Source organism: Taudactylus pleione, unplaced genomic scaffold (genome assembly GCF_031769625.1).
Source record: "Taudactylus pleione unplaced genomic scaffold, aTauple2 ptg000190l, whole genome shotgun sequence".
In the NCBI taxonomy this organism is placed as follows: domain Eukaryota; kingdom Metazoa; phylum Chordata; class Amphibia; order Anura; family Myobatrachidae; genus Taudactylus; species Taudactylus pleione.
Window position 1 is genome coordinate 2,872,420 of NW_028284592.1, and position 18,970 is coordinate 2,891,389.

Sequence of the window (18,970 nt, forward strand, 5' to 3'; positions counted from 1 at the left end):
GCCGAAGGTGCTTGCACGTCGTAAAAAGGGATTTGGCCACTCAAAAGAGGTGAGCTCTTAAGGCACGCCCCCATGTCATCAATGTAGTGTACCACACTGATGTACCCCTTATACACATTATGCCACACAATATATAGTGCCCTTATAACACATTATGCCATGCTGTAATAGTGCCTCTTATACATTATGCCACACAGTATTGCCCCTTACACATTATTCCACACATAGTAATGCCTCTTACACATTATGTCTCACAGTAATACCCTTTGCAAATTATGCCATGAAGTATTAATGCCCCTTACACATCATGCCACAGTTAAGCTCTTGCGCAGCCTTTTACTGCCCCGTGTCTCTAAAACATCCTATAACCTACCTCTGATGAGCAACCAGCAGTAGCCTCTTACCTCCCAGTCAGCAGCAGCAGGTGTACAGCACCACTGCGGCCTTGAAACATCAACTATGTATGTATGTATGGACTGGGTATGGGATGCCGGTGCTCAGTATCCCGACAAGGTTAGGACACTGATACCTGCCGATAAGTATCCTAATCCTTCCCCTAAAGCTAACCCTCCCTTCCTGCAGCCTAATCCTAACCATCCCCCTAGCAGCCTAACCCCTCTCAGCACAGATGGCCCCCTTCCCTCACAGCACAGACCCCTCTCACCTCTCAGCACAGACCCTCCTCACAGCACAGACTCCCCTCACAGCACAGACTCCCCTCACAGCACAGACCCCTCTCACCTCTCAGCACAGACCCTCCTCACAGCACAGACCCCCTCATTCTCACATCACTGACCCCGATCACCTCTCAGCACAGACCCCTCATTCTCACATCACAGACCCCTCTCAGCACAGACCCTCCTCACAGCACAGACCCCCTCATTCTCACATCACAGACCCCTCTCACCTCTCAGCACAGACCCTCCTCACAGCACAGACCCCCTCATTCTCACATCACTGACCCCGATCACCTCTCAGCACAGACCCCCCTCACAGCACAGAATCCCTCTTTCTCACATCACTGACCCCCCTCACAGCACAGACACCCTCATTCTAACATCACTGACCCCGATCACCTCTCAACACAGACACCCCCCTCTCACTACAGACCTCCCCCTCACAGCACAGGCTCCCCCCCTCACAGCACAGACCCCCCCCTCACAGCACAGGCCCCCCTCACATCACTGACCCCTCCCCCTCACAGCACAGACCCCCCTCACAGCACAGACTCCCCCCTCACAGTACAGACCCCCCCTCACATCACTGACCCCTCCCCCTCACAGCAAAGACCCCCCCTCTCCCCACAGATCCCCCACAGCACAGACACCCTTTTTCTCACATTTATTGACCCCTCTGACCTCTCAGCACAGACATCCCCTCTCACCACAGACCCCCTCTCACATCACCGACCCCTCCACCTCACAGCACAGACCCCCCTCACCAGACTCCCCCCTCACAGCACAGACCCCCTCTCACAGCACAGACCCCCCTCATAGCACAGACTCCCCCCTCACAGTACAGACCCCCCCTCACATCCCTGACCCCTCCCCCTCACAGCAAAGACCCCCTTCACCAGACTCCCCCCCTCACAGCACAGACCCCCTCTCACAGCACAGACCCCCCGCACCACAGACTCCCCCTCTCATCACTGACCCCTCCCCCTCACAGCACAGACCCACCTCACAGCACAGACTCCTCTCCCTCACAGCAAAGACCTCCCTCTCCTCACAGACCCCTTCTCACATCACTGACCCCTCCACCTCACAACACAGACCCCCCTCACAGCACAGACTCCTCTCACCAGACTCCCCCTCTCACAGCACTAACCGCCCCCTCACAGCACAGACCCCAACACAGCACAAATACCTTTCCTGACATCACTTACCCCACCCCGTGCTCATACTGCTGTCCCCTTAGCACTGGTTCAGGACACCTTACTCCGCTCTCAGCTCCGTCCAGAACCTGATGTCGGAAAGGTCCCCCCAGCACAGGGGATAGGTGTCCTCTCGCCGGCCGGGCAGGTTTGTTCTCTCGCCGGGTCTAAAAAAAGACGGTGGTGGGCAGGCAGCGTGAGGGCAGTGCGGCGGTGGGTGGGTCAGTGGTGGCTCTTTGAACAGTTTTGCCTATGCGGCGGTGGGTGGGCCAGCGGCGGTCACAGGGGCACAGCCATTTATTGACGGCCGGGTCCGGAATGAGGAGGAACGTGGTTTCCATGGAAAGAACGCAGCACACAGCGCCGCCATCATTTCTAATCTGGGGCTGTCTGTTAGCTAATTAGCTCATGGACCGGCAGCCAATCAAGAGACGCCGCTGCGGCTGCTCCAGATTGGCTGTCTGTCCGGGAGCTCCAATTAGCTCGTGGACAGTCCCAGATTAATAATGATGGCTGCGCTGTGTGCTGCGCTCTTTCAATGGAAACCGGTTTGTTCTTGCAATCTTTTCTTTTTGCAAGAACAAACATCTTCATGGCAGGCAATGGGAGGCACAGCAGGGCTCAGTGCTCGAAGGAAGTGCCGGTATATCATACCGCTGTATACCGGCACACTTCGAGCACTGGTTCATCAAATACAATTAGTGGGTATATTTACTAAGAATCGTGTTTAGCTAAGATTGCATTTCCGTGCGTGTTTTACCTGATTTTCAAACACGGAGATTTAAAAACACGATTCGATCTGCAAAACATGACCGAACACACAAATAGAAGTCAATACACCATGGGACTAACTTGCATGTACTTTCCATATACGGGAATTTAACACATGGATTTACTATTAATCCTGTTTGCAAACACAATCAGACATGGAGCAAGCTCGGCCCAAATACAAGTTTCAAATAGACCACCTCCTCAGCAGCGTGTTCTGCAGAAGCACTTCGCAGATCATTGTGATCCATGCTGTGCCTTTGTGCTATAGGTTTAATAAAGGGTTACAAATTAAGAAAAAAAAAACATTGTGGGGTCCCCCCCTCCAAAGCTCTGGACCTCTGGGCCCATTCTGGTACATGAAATTTTTTTTTGGGGGGGGACACCCTGGAGGCAGTAGGTGTAGGAGTAATGGATTAAATATAGAAATAATATTGTTCTTCACAGTGGGACTACAGGTTCCTGCGCCACAAGTGCCAGCAGGCCACTGGCAACTGTGCCACTACTGAGAATAAAATATTTTAAAAAAGACAGGACACATACACTGTATATTTTAACCTTTTATTACACATTCACTCACTCACACATTCACACTCACACTGAATACGTACCTTCTCCATGGAGCTTAGGGGTCCAGGGCTTGTTATGCTTTTGGGGCCTTAATATGAACACTTTCTTTCACCTACAACACACAGAAGCAATGCACAGATCACACTGATCTGTGCAGTGCTTCTGCAGAACATACTGCTCACAGGTAGGTCTATTAATTTCAGCCCAATATGACTGAACTGGTGAACTGGCACATGATCAAACACGATTCCATAGACCGTCGAAAAACATGATTCTGCAAAACACGATTCTTAGGAAATTTGAGTGTTTGAAAAACTCTTACATATCCCAGCGATGCCCAGTATGTTTCATCTTGGCCAAACACAATTCTTAAGTAAATTTAAACCTAGGCGTCTTGTAACATTAACATATATATAAAAATTCACAAAGTAGAATAGAAAATTCGATATTTGACATGTAATGTTAGTATTCAGAATGCAGGCCTTTGTTATCTGTAATATATTATTATTCGTTTTGTTTTGAGTGGTGCTTTCTAATAACAGAAATCACATTTTCTTCTGTGCATCAAGTTTTTGTTTTGTGTTTGGTAATGTTTAGATTTTGTATACTGTTTGTATCAGAACTAAGTTATAAATAACTATTTTGGTTGTAATAGGCATATTTGTGATTTGTATTTAAATAGCTAGATATGTGCTGATTTTATCCTTCTTTGAATATCATTTTAATTGTGCGATGTTAAATTGTACCATTACAGTCACATGAAAGATTAGCTACTGAACAGTATTCATAAATTGCAATGCAAATGTACTTTATAAAATTATAGTGTAATTAAGAAATATCCTATTACCTGTCATTTACACATTTTGAAGTCTTAAAGGAGAATTTGATATATTAGTCCATATCATATGATATCATATTAAGTAAAAGATAGTACTTTGTTAAATTGACTAATCTGCTGTTAGTTATGTGCCATTAGGGTCACACGAAAGATAAGATACTCATAAATTATACTTCAAATTTAGTACTGCAGTAAGGGAATATCTTTATATCACTATCTATCTATCTATCTATCTATCTATCTATCTATCTATCTATCTCATAAAAACCACTGACAGGTGAAGTGAATAACATTGATTATCTTGTTACACCAGGCTTAGGATGGGACATATTAGGTACTGTAGCAAGTGAACACTCAATTCTTGAAGTTGGAAACAGGAAAAATGGGCAATTGTAAGGATCTGTGCGACTTTGACAAGGACAAAATATGATGGCTAAACGACTGGGTCATAGCATCTCCAAAACAGCAGGTCTTATGGGGTGTTCCCAGTATGCAGTGGTTAGTACCTACCAAATGTGGTCCAAGGAGGCATTGGCAAACGATGAACTGGCAACATGGTCATGGTGCCCAAGACTCATTGATGCATGTGGAAAGTGAAGACTAGCCCGACTGGTCCGATCCCACAGAAGAGTTGAAAAAATTTATTCTTGTTGACAGAAAGGTGATAAATCAGACAGTGTGTCACAGCACCAAACAACTGCACAACACACTCAACATCATATATACTTTGGAAAAGAGCATTCCCTCCTGGCGGGTAAATGTCTGGGGGACTACTGCATCCAGCAGAACTACTGCGCACCGCACTGTCACACAGTTCTACACATGGAAAGGGATTGAAAAACCGGCGGCTGTTCAAATCCCGACTGTGGAAGCCTGACAGGAGGAGATCCTGATGCAGGCTGGTAAGTATCCTAACCCTCCCCTCCCTTGGTGGTGCCTAACCCTAAAACTCCTGGGGTGGTGCCTAACCCTAAGTCCCCGTGGGGGTACCTATACCTAACTCACCCTTCTGGCACCCTAAACCTAATCCTCCCGGGGGGTATGGGGTGCCTAACACCAACCTCCCCTTTCCCTAGCCTAACCCTGAAAGGGGGCTGCCTTACCCTAAGTCCCCCCGGGGGTGCCTAAACCTAAACTCCACCCCCTGCGGCTAACTCCTAAGACACCCCGGACTTACCTCATTCAGGATGGTGTCTGTCAGGATTCCGGTGTCGAAATTAAGATAGGCATGAGTATTTCAACGCCTATCTTAAGTCCCGTGTCGGGCTTGAACTGGCAGTTTTTAGACCGGTGACATCTTGTCTGGCGGTCTAATAACTACATCCCCTACACATAGATTATTGGCCTGGTAGTGTTTAGTTAATAGGCTCTGGATCACCAAACACCTACCAATATTCTGCTAGTAGAAGACAAAAACGCGGAGGCAGTGTGATGCTCTGGGCAATGTTTTGATGAGAAACCTTGGGTCCTGGAATTTATGTGGTGTTACTTTGACTTTGACATGTATCACATACCTAAACATGGCTGCAGGCCAAGTACACCCCTTTATGGCAGTGGTATTCCCTCATGGCAATGGCCTCTTTCTGCAGGATAATGCACCTTGCCATACTGCAAAATTTGTTCAGGAATTGTTTGAGGAACATGACAAACAGTTGAAGGTGTTGACTTGGCCTCCAAATTCCCCAGATCTCAATCTGAGTCCCCATCTGGCAATTTACAGGATTTAAAGATTCTGGAGTCCTGTGGTATCTGGCACCATATACTGTATATGACGCGACTTAGATGCTCCAAAACGGGAATCGAGTACTTTTTCTTTCTCTTAATCTGATATTATTGTACTATATAGTTAAGAGTGTACTAAATACTGCATTTAGGATCAGTATTGTTTTTACGCACTTCGAGGATAGGTGTACGTGGTCACACCTGTATATATGTGTGTGTTAGGGAATATTGATTGTAAGCTTCACTGGGACATTGCCTGATGTGAATGACTAAATATTCCCTGTAAAGGTGCCTATCCATTAGGCGACCGAAAAGTCTGAACGTCTAACGTTCAGACCTTCAGGTCTCCGAGGTGCGGTGCCCGCACTGAACATCATTCAGTGCAGGAGCCCAAACTCCTATCTCTGAACATGCCAAACCTGACGAGTGTCACCAGATTGACGGGCATGTTCAGCAGATAGTCGGGGACGGCAAGGACCCAGCATGCAAACGCATCGCTGGTCCTTGCCGACTATACATCACCAAACTTTGTGAACAATGCGACCAAAACCTCCCGGTTTTGGTCGGATTGTTCACAAAGTTGGGTAATGGATAGGTCCTTTAAAGTATTGTGCTATATAAATAACTGTAAATAATAAACTAATAAGTGGAAATGCATCAGAGTGACAACATTTCAGCCACAAAGCCAAGTGCTAGAGTGAATAGTGGGCAAATATCATCTATCCTCAGTGCAGCTCTCAGTGCCGATTTCCAAACTACCTCTGGAAGCAACATCAGTATAAGATCTGTTTGACGAGTTCTTCATAGATTGGGATTTCATTGCCGAGCTGCTGCACATAAGTCTCAAATCATTATGTGCAATGGCAAACATGTGATGGAATGGATTCTACAGCAATTGTCTGGAATGACTACTCATACTTCTCTATTTTGCAGTCTGATGGACGGACGAATCTGGTTTTGGAGATTCAAGTACAAAGCTTTCTGGCTGAATGCATACTCCCAAGTGTAAAGTGTTGTGGAGAAGGAATAACTGACTGTTTTTTTTATGTTTTGTCCTGGGCCTCTTACATGCAGTAAATGGAAATGCCACACCATACAATGACTTTCTAAAGAATTTGTTTCCAACTTTGTGGCCACAGACTGTGGAAGGCCCTATCCTCTATCAGCATGACAGTGCCCCATGCACAAAGTAAGGTCCATCAAAAAAATGGTTTGGTGTGAAAGAATTTGACTGGCCTGCACAAAGCCCTAACCTCAGCATGTTTGAACAGCTTTGGGATGAATTGTAACATCAAATACAAGCCTGGCCATATCACCGAACATCAATGCCCAGCTTCAGTGACTCTCTTGTGGCCAAATGGATGCGAATCCTTCCAATCATGATTAAGAATGTAGTGTGAATCCTTCTCATAAGAGACTGTGGCATATTAATGGGGATGCAGAAGCTGGAGAGACACTGGGGAAAGGTGCAGGAGCCCTGGAGATAAAGGGTGGAAGTGGGGGTGAAGCTGGAGAGACAAGGGGGGAAAAGTGCAGGAGCCAGAGATTCACAGGGTTAAAAGGGTGATAGAGCCAGAGAGAAAGAGAGGGAGCTGATGCTGTATATGGAGAGAGGGGGGTGAGGCTGGAGATGGAAAAATGGGGATGAGACTGGAAACGGACAGACAGAGTATGGGATAAGGCTGGAGATGGACAGGCAGAGAGAGGGATGAGGCTGGAGATGGACAGAAAGGGGATGAGGTTCTAGATGGACAAACAGAGAGGGGAAGAGGTTGGAGATGGACAGAGAGCGGGATGAGTCTGGAAATGGACAGATAGAGAGGGGGATTAGGCTGGAGGGACACAGTACGTATATTAATGAGGACACTGGGGTGGGGCTGGAGAGAAGCAGGGAGGATAAGCCAATGGTGGACTGGCCTGTACCTACTGCAGAGTTATGGGGAGCCACAAAAACATGAGTGTACTGGACTGAAAGATTTCTGTTGCCAGCCCTGTGTGCCATACCAATTCATATTTTATACATAACCATGCATGCATGCATGCATTTCTATCAATCAACCTTACTTTATGTATATAATTACCTGATAAAATAGCTTAATACTATTGATTTTTTTGGGCATAATCATCAGGATACAAAAATAATGAAAAACAAAAAGAGAAAGAAGAGTAAAATAAGATAAGCAAAAAACAAGTGAAAGAAGTTATAAAAAGAATATACCGTGGAGAACTATTTTACAAACTTCTGGAAACTCATGATCGTTGTTTTCAAAATTAAAATAGTAAATATGTTATTCATGCCTCAAGAACTCTGTATTGTAGTTCCAGAAGCAGTATAGTAACAAATTGGCAAGATACTTGCAAGTAACAAGTGTACAAATTAGTAAACAGGTTACCAACAGACATGCTGTTTGTTTGTTACTGCATATTGCTGCATCATTTTGTGTCTATTAACTGCACTTACAGCATTGTTAGTTTACATTACAGTACAGTATATACAGTATTCCATCAAGGATAAACATATTTGTTACGTAGCATTTTTCTGCCAGCTGGGCTTGTATTGTTTCCTTTGATTGTTCCTTCCAGCTAGGAGCACTGTTACATCCCGTTCATTTGTACTACTGTATATGTGCAGAAAAGTGCTCTGCTTTTCATTGATTATATTCCCACATTTGCACAGAGTTTCTGCGAACCTCCTCAACTGGAGATTAGTTTGTAGTCCTTAAGTAGCTATGTAGTTTAATTACATAACTGATCATTTGTGTCCCCATATGTGTAAGCTTATTCCCTAACAATATCCAAAATTTAGCACAACACAAAATCTAGGGCATTTTCATCTAATATGGGAGTAGCAGCTCTGCTGAAAATAAAACATAAGCTGCTTGTAGGACAAACCTAAATAAGCTTTTTTACAGTGACCCGTAGCTAATGTGATTAGGGAAAAAACAGCTAATTACATGCAGCCTTGTATCTCTGCATAAGCCAATGAATGAGTTTTTTACCTATTAATGATTCAGTGATCTTGGGATTTATGAAAGCTAGGGCTAATTCAAATGCTGTAAGCCTGTCAATCATACATTTCAAGTTTACCTGCAATAAAATGTCTCTTTTGGAAAGCTAACCTCCTGTTACCAAACAACCGGTGACTATGAATATATTTAATTAACATAGGAATAATTGCCTCACTCTTGGTCCTCTACCAGATCACTGCAGCATTACTTAGCCATTACCATATTCAGAGGGCATGCTAGAAAGATGAAAGAATTATCTGCCGCATAAGACAGCTATTCACTGGTCCACAGAGTGGGGCTTTGCAGAGGCCTGTTTTCTTTTTGTCTGGTTGCTGTAGGGAAAACACAAACATCCCGTGTAAGCTACTTACAAATTGGGAGAACGGTAAAGCAAATTAATTGCGAGGCAGCTGCCTTAGTGAAAAATAAAAGTCTATGTGTAAAATGGTTTGCTATGGAAAATCTTAGCTGTAATGTTTTGCTTACTTGGAAAGCAGGTTGAATAAAAACCTTAGAAGAATAAACAAGCTCAGCTATTGCTCATAAAAATAGTTGCAAAATTAAATGCTTTTTAAAATGTTATTTCATATATTGAAGCTTTTATTTAACCCCTACATACCCAAAATGAAACTTTGTGTAACACGTTATGCTAATTATATCATGTAAGTTGTATTTCTGCTCTTTTTGAGTATTTTATGGAAAGTAAAGTAGTTTATTAAAGATTGCTTAAATATGTTCAGAAGAAGTGTATTTTTAAGAATGCAGTAGTCATAATAAAAGTGTAGTAGGGATCATTGTTCAGCACAGATCTTCCAGAAACCTTGGGAGAAATTTATTAATTACATTTCTGTTATTTTGGCATGATTTTGGGCGATTTCAAAGCAAAATCACCATGAATTTGTGGCAGAAATTGCCTTTTAAACCCAATATGCCACAAATCACCATCACAATTTTTTACATAAAAAACAAGCTACTAGATATATTACGCTGTGATTACACAAACTGCAGGAAAACCCTGCACAAAACACACCAAAGAGGAAGAAGTAGTTGTAGCAACAAACCACAGTTATCTTGCCAGTGGGGACCATGGTAACCCCCCCTAATAAGTACCCCCCTTTAAAATAACAATTAATATATGGAACCTTTTTTAGTGTAGCTGCTATTTATCTTCCAAGCAGACTGCTTGATAATGAGGTGGTAAAATGAGTTAACCTTTCATAAGCCCACCTACATCATAGACGGGCAACCAGTCATAAGCGGTCTCTCATTGTGAATAACATATGTACGCCACCTCCCCCCCTCCCCTAGAATGCGATAATTTTCCATAGCCTGCATGTAGATTGGCTTAAACCCCATGTGATTTATGTGTTTATACTGGTAACAAACAAGTCCCAAAGTAGGACACCATTGCCTTACACATGACCTGGATCACTGAATCATTACAATAACTGTAACATGTTCTTTGTTAAAACCTCCACGGTTAAGGAATCATTACTAGGTTTGTGAATCTAAAGGATAGCTGTGGAAATGAAGACCAAAGAGCATCCAAAAGAAGTTACAGTTAAAATAATACAAATACAATTGAAGAAATTAATACAAATAAGAAAGTGCTCAAAACAATATGCTAGAGTTTGGATGTCAGTGTCACAGTTGGTTTAGTTAGCAATAACATCATATTGGGACAGGGGCGTATTTAGAGAGGAGGGGGCCTGTGTTCACTCACCGCCTGGGGCCCCCTCCTCTCTCTCCGGCGGCCGCGGCGCACTGTCAGGTTCAGTAGACTCCAAGCACTAGTCTGTGCCCAGAGTCTACTGTGCATGCGCAGGACACCGGGAAAATGGCATGGCAGCCATTTTCCCGGCTATTTCCATACTGCCATTTTCCAGGCATTCTGTGTAGCGCCTCTCCAGCCGGTGTGGGACTTCAGAATCGTAAGTATTAGAAAGTATGGGTGCAGGGCGTGCAGTGCGGGCCCCCCTGGGTGCAGGGGCCAGTGTGCACCACTAACCTTGCACCCATTATAGATATTGGAGTAAGTAAAGTATGTACCAGCTTTTTGGACTATACAGGACTGATTTTGGCATATCCTACCAGACAGATTTGTTCTAGGTTGTTCAGGTTGTGAGATAATTCCCCAGATTCTCAGTTACATTGAGTCAGGGTTTTGATAGAGCCACTTAATAGCTAGTGTTGACTGTTACTCCATTACACAAGTTTCCAGTACTGAGCTCTGTAACTGCTGCAAAATGACTGTTGGCCTCTTTGTAGCTTTCCTACCAGTCTCTAATTTTAGATAATTGAACCAACAGTGCTCACTGTGACATCCAAACACTTGGATATTGTTTCATGCCCTTCTTTTTTATGCATTTGTATTATGTTATCTCTAGCTCCTTTACAATGCTCTTTAATCCTCATTTTCATAACTGTTCTCCAGATTCACAACCTGAATAATAATTTCATAACTATGTATTTTTTCTTTTATTCAAAGACTGTGGTATTTATTTTAATGAGTCATTGGTAGAGGCCAATAGTAAGGTATTTGTGCCGTCATTTTGCATTACTTTTTCACCAGTGTAACATACCACAACACAGAGATTAAATACTTATTCAAACATCTTTTTTTTTTAAGACGTTTCTGTAACATTAGACATTCATCTTAAACAAATATATATTTTAAGTTTGAGTGATTTGAAATAAATGATCACAAAGAGCAAAAATGTCAGTGTGGGATTTGCAATGCAGTAACATTATAGAATTGTTCAAAGGTCTGAATACTTTTGTGAGGCAATGCATCTCATGATGTAACATTGTGGCTAATAACTAAGACAGCTAATAAGACAGTTCAAAAACTAGTCAGTTTTTATTTTTATGTTGCAGATGGTCTACAAACACTGGGTCTGTCTGTCAGTCTGTACACAGACATGATAAAGGCCCTTCCTCATGTCATCCTGCTTACATGTGATCATACAAATGGAGTGACTGGGAGGTTTCAGTATTAGGAAACAGTTTATGTGATACAGTTCTCATAATTAGTTGTATTCAGCTTAACTATAGCACTTTCATGCTGAGTGATGTTAGCAGCGGCTGTAAATTTAGTACATACAGACAGATAGATCAGGCAAGCACAATAGTCACAAAAATCTATGTTGAAGAAAATATTTACCTTATTCAAACATCTAGTTTTTAATTGGGTTAAAGTATAGAAGACAGTATTATTATATTTATATTTATTATGGTTGATTATATTTGTAAAGTGCCACGGAGTTCCCAAGTGCTGGACTTATAAATTATGTTCATAAATGGTTATCAAGACTATTCTATTCCATGGATAGTTAATTTAAATTGTAATGGTCAAATGAGAGAACATCATTACGCTGGTATTGACATATGCTAGTTACATTTACAGATTATATGTAAATTATATGTAGATAAGTATGGTTCTGGCTGTTTTAGTTCTGCTGCTCTTCTCTATACAAATTGTTTCTGTAATTACATGACAGGAGAAAGGGAAAATGTGTTCACATGTTTTGCACAATTACACTATGATTACTGGATATAATAGCTAAGTAGGAAAAATAAAATAGTAAAAATGTGACTTTTGTTAAGTATTTATTCCGAATGGTATTTTATTAATTTTAATAATCCTTTAAACACATGTTATTGTAAATTCAAAAAAGCCACAATTTGGATGGAAAATGAAAATAAATATTTTAATATTGCATAAATAAATGGTACAGAAACTCAATAATACTACATAATGCCATGCTGCACAATAGACCATTGAGAAGTAACATGTAGTTGAATACTGTTCCTGGAATCTAGGTAGAACTTATTTATTTTTCCTTTTATTTGATAATCTTCATTGGCTAGAACAATTACATACCATTTGCAATCACATTGGAAACATGGCACCAATAAATGAAGCCCTTAAATGGGATGTAGTCTGGAAGCCGACGGTCTAAATGCCGACTGCCGGCTTCCAGACTCTCTAATCCCGGCGTGGTACTAATGACAGGCGTCGAAAACTCGACGCCTGTCATTAACCATACGCCGGAAGACCGACGCCCGGCATACCGAACAAAGGTAAGCCGGGCGCCGGGGGGGAGGGTTAGGTTTAGGGCTCCCGGGGGGACTTAGGGTTAGGCACCCCCTCGGAAGGGTTAGGTTTAGGCTAGGGGAAGGGGGGGTTAGGGTTAGGCACCCCCGGGGGGAGGTTAGGGTTAGGCCCCCCCCGGCGGACTTAGGTTTAGGCAGCCGGGAACGGGGGGTTAGGTTTAGGCACTTAGAGGGGGGATTAGGGTTAGGCACTTGAGGGGGAGGTTAGGGTTAGGCACCCCTAAGGGAGGGTTAGGGGGTAGAATTAGGTTACTTTAGGGACGATCGGGATCTTCACCCTTGCCGGGCTGCTGCTGTCGGGATTTGAACCCCCGGCCATGCGGCCAGCGGTAATACCTACTACACCCCCTTAAGCAATGGCTTTCTGCAAAATAATTAGGTATGGCAGCTATTAGCGACAATATCTATGCATATATTGCTTGTCTTGGTGCATGTGCATTGTATCTAAAAGAAGCTGACTATAACCTCAGGCATGCCAAAAACATCATGTTATGGATGCTCTCAATTATCTGTTTTACAAACTGAAATTCCTAGATTTATGTAGAGTACCATGCAGCAGATGTGCTGTATAATCCCTTCAGTGCCACAGGGATTTTCTTATAAATCATACACATGAATTGGTCCTTAACCCTTTGTGAAAAGATTGACACAGCATGTGCCACAATGGAAGCATTAGAACTGCCACCCAAATCAATGTAAAAGATTACAAATTAATTGTTTATCCCTCAAATTATGATGGTGGAGGATTGCAAGGCTGACAGTGATCCCTACTGAGTAATGCAAAGATTGTGCACACTGATCTTTTTTAAATATTGGCTAACAAAACATAGAGAAAGCTTTATTTACACTGTTATGATTGGCACACAAGCAAGCCAATGAGCCTACCAGTACATCTTTGGCCTGTGGGAGAAAACTGGAGCACCCACAGGAAATCCACGTAAATATGAGGAGAACATAAAAAGTGCCAGCAGATAGTGTCCTAGTTGTAATAGAGCCCATGGTTGAAGTACTATGAAGCAGCAATTGAAACCACTGTGCTACCCATTTGTGAGCAGTTTGGCCACACACGGGACAAATTGCACAGATTCAGAAAGTACTAGGCCACATGACCTCATCACAATGTGGATCACTACCAAAAATCACCATTGACAAATCAGATCTGAGTATGTGTGGCTAACATTACGGTCCAAATTCAATTAAAAGCGCAACGGAATGTGCTGCGCTATATAAGAAACTAAATAAATAGATTTGCCGTTAATGCACATTACCATGGGTCAAATTACAGCTTTAAGATAATATAGGTTTCTATGAGAGTTAACATGGATTTTAATTTGCAGTCCCTGAGTAGGTGTAGAGACAAATCTTTACTTAAAGGTGCAAATGTTGAGCATTTAAATAGGCATTTAATTTAAATTGTATAATCTGGCCAATGATAACGTAAATTTTTAAGTGATTTTCTCTAGATAGGTCAAAAAAGGTTTGAATTATGTGGCACATGTTTTCTGGGGTGTTGTATAGATGATAAAGGAGTTTTTAAACTTGCAATAGGAGTTACAAGTATTTTTTTTCACAATATTTTTTAAACTTGCTTAAAATCAACTACTGTAAAACCACGTTACGCTATTGAGCGTACACACTAGAAGGATGAAATGATAGGACGCTGCAGACATTTTTCTGTGCCTCAAAATAATCTAGATGTTTTATTTTGGTGAAAAACACTTACTATAATTTTTCCACTGGTAAAAAATGTGTTACCTTTTAAAACCTTAAAATATTTTGCTTATGGCCACTAACAGCCTTCTATACTGTTATCCAATCGTATTTGTCACTTATATGGGGTTTAGGGTTATTTACTAACTCTTTTACGCACTTCCCCCAGGACACGTACTGTTGAATTGATGTGCGACATTGCTGTGGGTGCAGCGAATGAATAGGCTTTTACAAATGATTTGCACGTCTCGCAGGAGTGCACTTGATAAAAATAACCCATTAAGTGCACAGCGCAGCACCCCTCTCCCTTCACAACACAGCACCTTGCTCCCCTCACAGCTCATCACAGCACCCCTCTCCCCTCACAGCACAGCACCCCTCTCCCCTCCCCACCAGCTCCAGCAGACTAAACTGATAGGGATGTTATAGTTCTTATACTGCCGACCTGCCAATAGCTTCTCAGACGGCTCTAACTCCCAGTCAGTATGTTTGCGACATAATGTCATGACATCACGTTGCCCTTACATGCCTCTAGGAGGCGGAGCAGTGGCAAGCATCCTCTGAACAGTTGCACAGCGGGGAACCAAATGAGTGGCACAGACACTGTAACAGTGAATCACTGTCACTGATTGCAGTGGCGTTGCGTGCCGGGCTGTGTTACGGCAGCACCCTCATCAGTGTGGCACTCTACTCAGCCACATACCCTGCTTAATACTTTATCTGTGATTTATAAAACCAAGGATTAATAAGCCACTTAAATAGAGATAAAGTATTTACATAATGTGGAACACTACGCTGCTGTAGGCTCCCAGACTCCCACACTGCTCTCACATGAGCAGAGGAGTCGCCTTTGCTGAATATGCATGGATTTAATGCATGCTCAGAGAAGCTCCAACGAAGACTACTGTACATTCACCAGACCAGCGCACGTCAGACTTGCCAACTCCCTGATTGTCAGGGAGACTTCCTGAAATAGTAGCAATCTCCCTGACTACCTGAAGAGTCTAGCAATCTCCCTGATTGCACCTTACCCCATTATGAAGCTGTCACATATATATATAAAAAACAGAGATCTATACATTCAGATGGGATCATTGATATCAGTTCTCTGCATTGGTTATAAGGCACAATGATCCCTATGGCTACATGCATTTTCTGAAAAGTATCAGTGTGTTTTCATCTACAAGTAGATCTTACTAACTGCTTTGGGGCTCATTTACATTTGGATTTAAATCAATTTTATGACAAGCCTCTCAGATGTAGCAGTACACGTCCACTTTAAAGCACTCTCATACTGTAGATGTTGCTTTCACAATATCCCTGAAATGCTTTTTTAAAAGTAGGTAAATACTGTATGGCGCACGTTCAAAAGAAGATCCTATTATGTTCTTCTAGAAGCCTAGGGTGACCTGGTACCTTGTAAATTGGCAACAAGGATATCTAAAGTGTGTGGGCTGTTTAAGAAGTAATTCCATTCAGTAGGCAGGGTGAAGGGTCTGTGTCAATTTGTTAGTCACTAAAGTGACTAACAAAAGTGTGACTAACCCATCATAGTTATATACAAACCAAGTAGTATTATAGTCAAAAAGCACAAATGTGTTACGTAATTAAAGGTTTGATTGGTTTAATAGTGTCTGGACGTTGGATTTTTGATATGACATTTACACTTTGTGCAGTGCACCAGCCTCTGCACATTTAGGTGCAATTCTGGTTTGTGGAGGCTTCTCCCAAAGAGAGTAGTCATGATATTTGTAGTGAGGACAGTCTACATTAAGTGAAGCTCATACTTGCTGTATTTCCTGTAACATACGGGAGACTCCCAAATTATTGGGTAGACCCATGGATTCCCAGGAGGGTGGGGAATAACATTGTCTACGACTCTTACTTTTGTTCAGGCAAGCCAGCAAAACTATTATAATGTCATTGATCCTTTCTTTCTTGAGGATAAGAAATTATGTTGGTCCTGTAGCAGGAGATGAATAAATACTTGATAATATTTTTATGTCCGGTGGGTATTATACCAACGTTCTGGTCCAACATAGGGTGAGTATTGCAATATAGAGTGTGTAAAATACTGATAATTTGATATTACCCTCCATTTCCTTGAAACACACAGAGAACCAATGTGAAATTGCATCACATGGTAATCTGTCAGTCTATCTAGCATGTATTAGCCCACAATAGTTAAATGCCTTTCTTAGGTATGTGTATGTTTACATACAGTTTAAATTCTATTCACTGATCGATAACACAAGTTGGCTCTGTATTTTGAACTGAAGCCAAATATGATGAGCCTGGCAGTCCTCGAGCTACAGGACTACTCTATAAAAGTATGCAAATCTTTCACAACATGTTTGGTTCCTAGAGTACACATGCAACTAATTTCATGATGAATACCCATTACAGCTGATAGCAGTAAAACGTAAGACTTAGTAGGTAATCGGAAGCAGACGTTTTAGTTGTGTAAAGGGAAAACATATGGATTTCATAGAACTACTTACAAACATCTTTACCATGGAAAATAAATTATTACTAATTACCTAGGCTCATGCTAGCCTTTACTGTGAAGTCCCTTTGTATCGCTATATGGATGTCACTTTATTGTATTGCTGAAATATTGTAGAGTTGATGTTGTGCCGTAGTTACACTAGCAGGTGATTTCTATTGTTTCCTTTCTTGTAGCTACGACCGAGAACAGAGCTTGACCAAGAAATTCTCAGCGATTGTCTCACAATTCAGCCTCTGCAGCCGGCAACATCACCACAAGATCCCACAGAGAACACACTCGGAAGGTCTCCTGGCCCTGTCCATGATGTATATCCAGGTATGATACCCAAACTACAGTAGATGATATATGTTCCAATGTTCTGATGTCATCGCTTGAATGTAAAGAAAACTATCATATATATATATATATATATATATATATATATACATATATATATATATATATATATATATATATATATATATAACAAATGTGATGGCTATGGCGCCAACCAACAACAGTAAATATAGTATTAAAGAAAATTTAAACTGTAGTAAATGAATAAAGTGCAAGGTATATAAATAACGAGACGCACTACCTAGAGGTGTCAGCTGAATACCAATAAGAGGGATTGGGGCAAATCCCAAACGAAAATGTGGAAAAAGTGAATGATACAGCGACAGGCGTCACTTAGAAAGTGCACAGTGCAATAAATATATATAAAAAATTATTTAATCAAAAGTTCAAAAGGACACACTAACATGAATACATAAAATAAAAACGCACATATTACATATGACTTAATATGTCAAATTAATATCTAAAAAATGAAGGAGCAACGATATTAATAATATTAAATGATAACTGAGTTAAAAAACAGATACATAAATCTCAACACCAAGGTGTTGGATTAAAGTGCAAATGGAAAATGGTAAGTATTGCACAAGCCCAATAATATAAATAAAAATCAAATGAACTGAGAATAAGGTTCTAAAAACAGCAATGAGTTCAAAGGTGCTTATCTTAATAACTCAAAGGCAAGAGTACAGCTTGCCTTTGAGTTATTAAGATAAGCACCTTTGAACTCATTGCTGTTTTTAGAACCTTATTCTCAGTTCATTTGTTTTTTATTTATATTATTGGGCTTGTGCAATACTTACCATTTTCCATTTGCACTTTAATCCAACACCTTGGTGTTGAGATTTATGTATCTGTTTTTTAACTCAGTTATCATTTAATATTATTAATATCTTTGCTCCTTCATTTTTTAGATATTAATTTGACATATTAAGTCATATGTAATATGTGCGTTTTTATTTTATGTATTCATGTTAGTGTGTCCTTTTGAACTTTTGATTAAATAATTTTTTATAAATATTTATTGCACTGTGCACTTTCTAAGTGACGCCTGTCGCTGTATCATTCACTTTTTCATATATATATATATATATATATATATATATATTTATATATACTGTAAGTAATATGCCACTGACTATAAATTATTGCAGCCCAAGTACTTTTATGATCACAGACCTCCTCTCTGGCCTCTAATAATATCCTATATGGAACACAGAGAACAATAGTATATCTGATGAGCTGCTGTGGTTTAAAGATATTAATGTACAATGTGTCCAATATGATCGTAATATCCAGGAGGCATTTTAGGCCATCAGCTATCAGAGATGCAACTCCACAAACCATATCTAAGTGACAACATTTTCTTACTATGATGGTTTCACTGAACACAGACAGTTTTTCCATTTACATATTTTTGATTAATTTAAAAAGATATGACAGAGAGAAGGGGGGTGAGGAAGTAAATGAAAGGGATGATAGGAGGAACAGCATAATGCATGATAATAGATAGGACTTGA

At 41.3% G+C, this 18,970-nt stretch overlaps 1 protein-coding gene across 1 annotated transcript in view; it reads left to right on the forward strand.

Annotated features, from left to right (window-relative positions):
- The window catches only part of GLIS3 (GLIS family zinc finger 3), a 548,195-nt gene that overhangs the window by 431,521 nt on the left and 97,704 nt on the right, over positions 1 to 18,970 (forward strand). Inside the window, 1 exon segment of the mRNA XM_088476633.1 lies at positions 17,288 to 17,429. Within this exon segment, the coding sequence (XP_088332759.1) occupies positions 17,288 to 17,429 (142 nt within the window).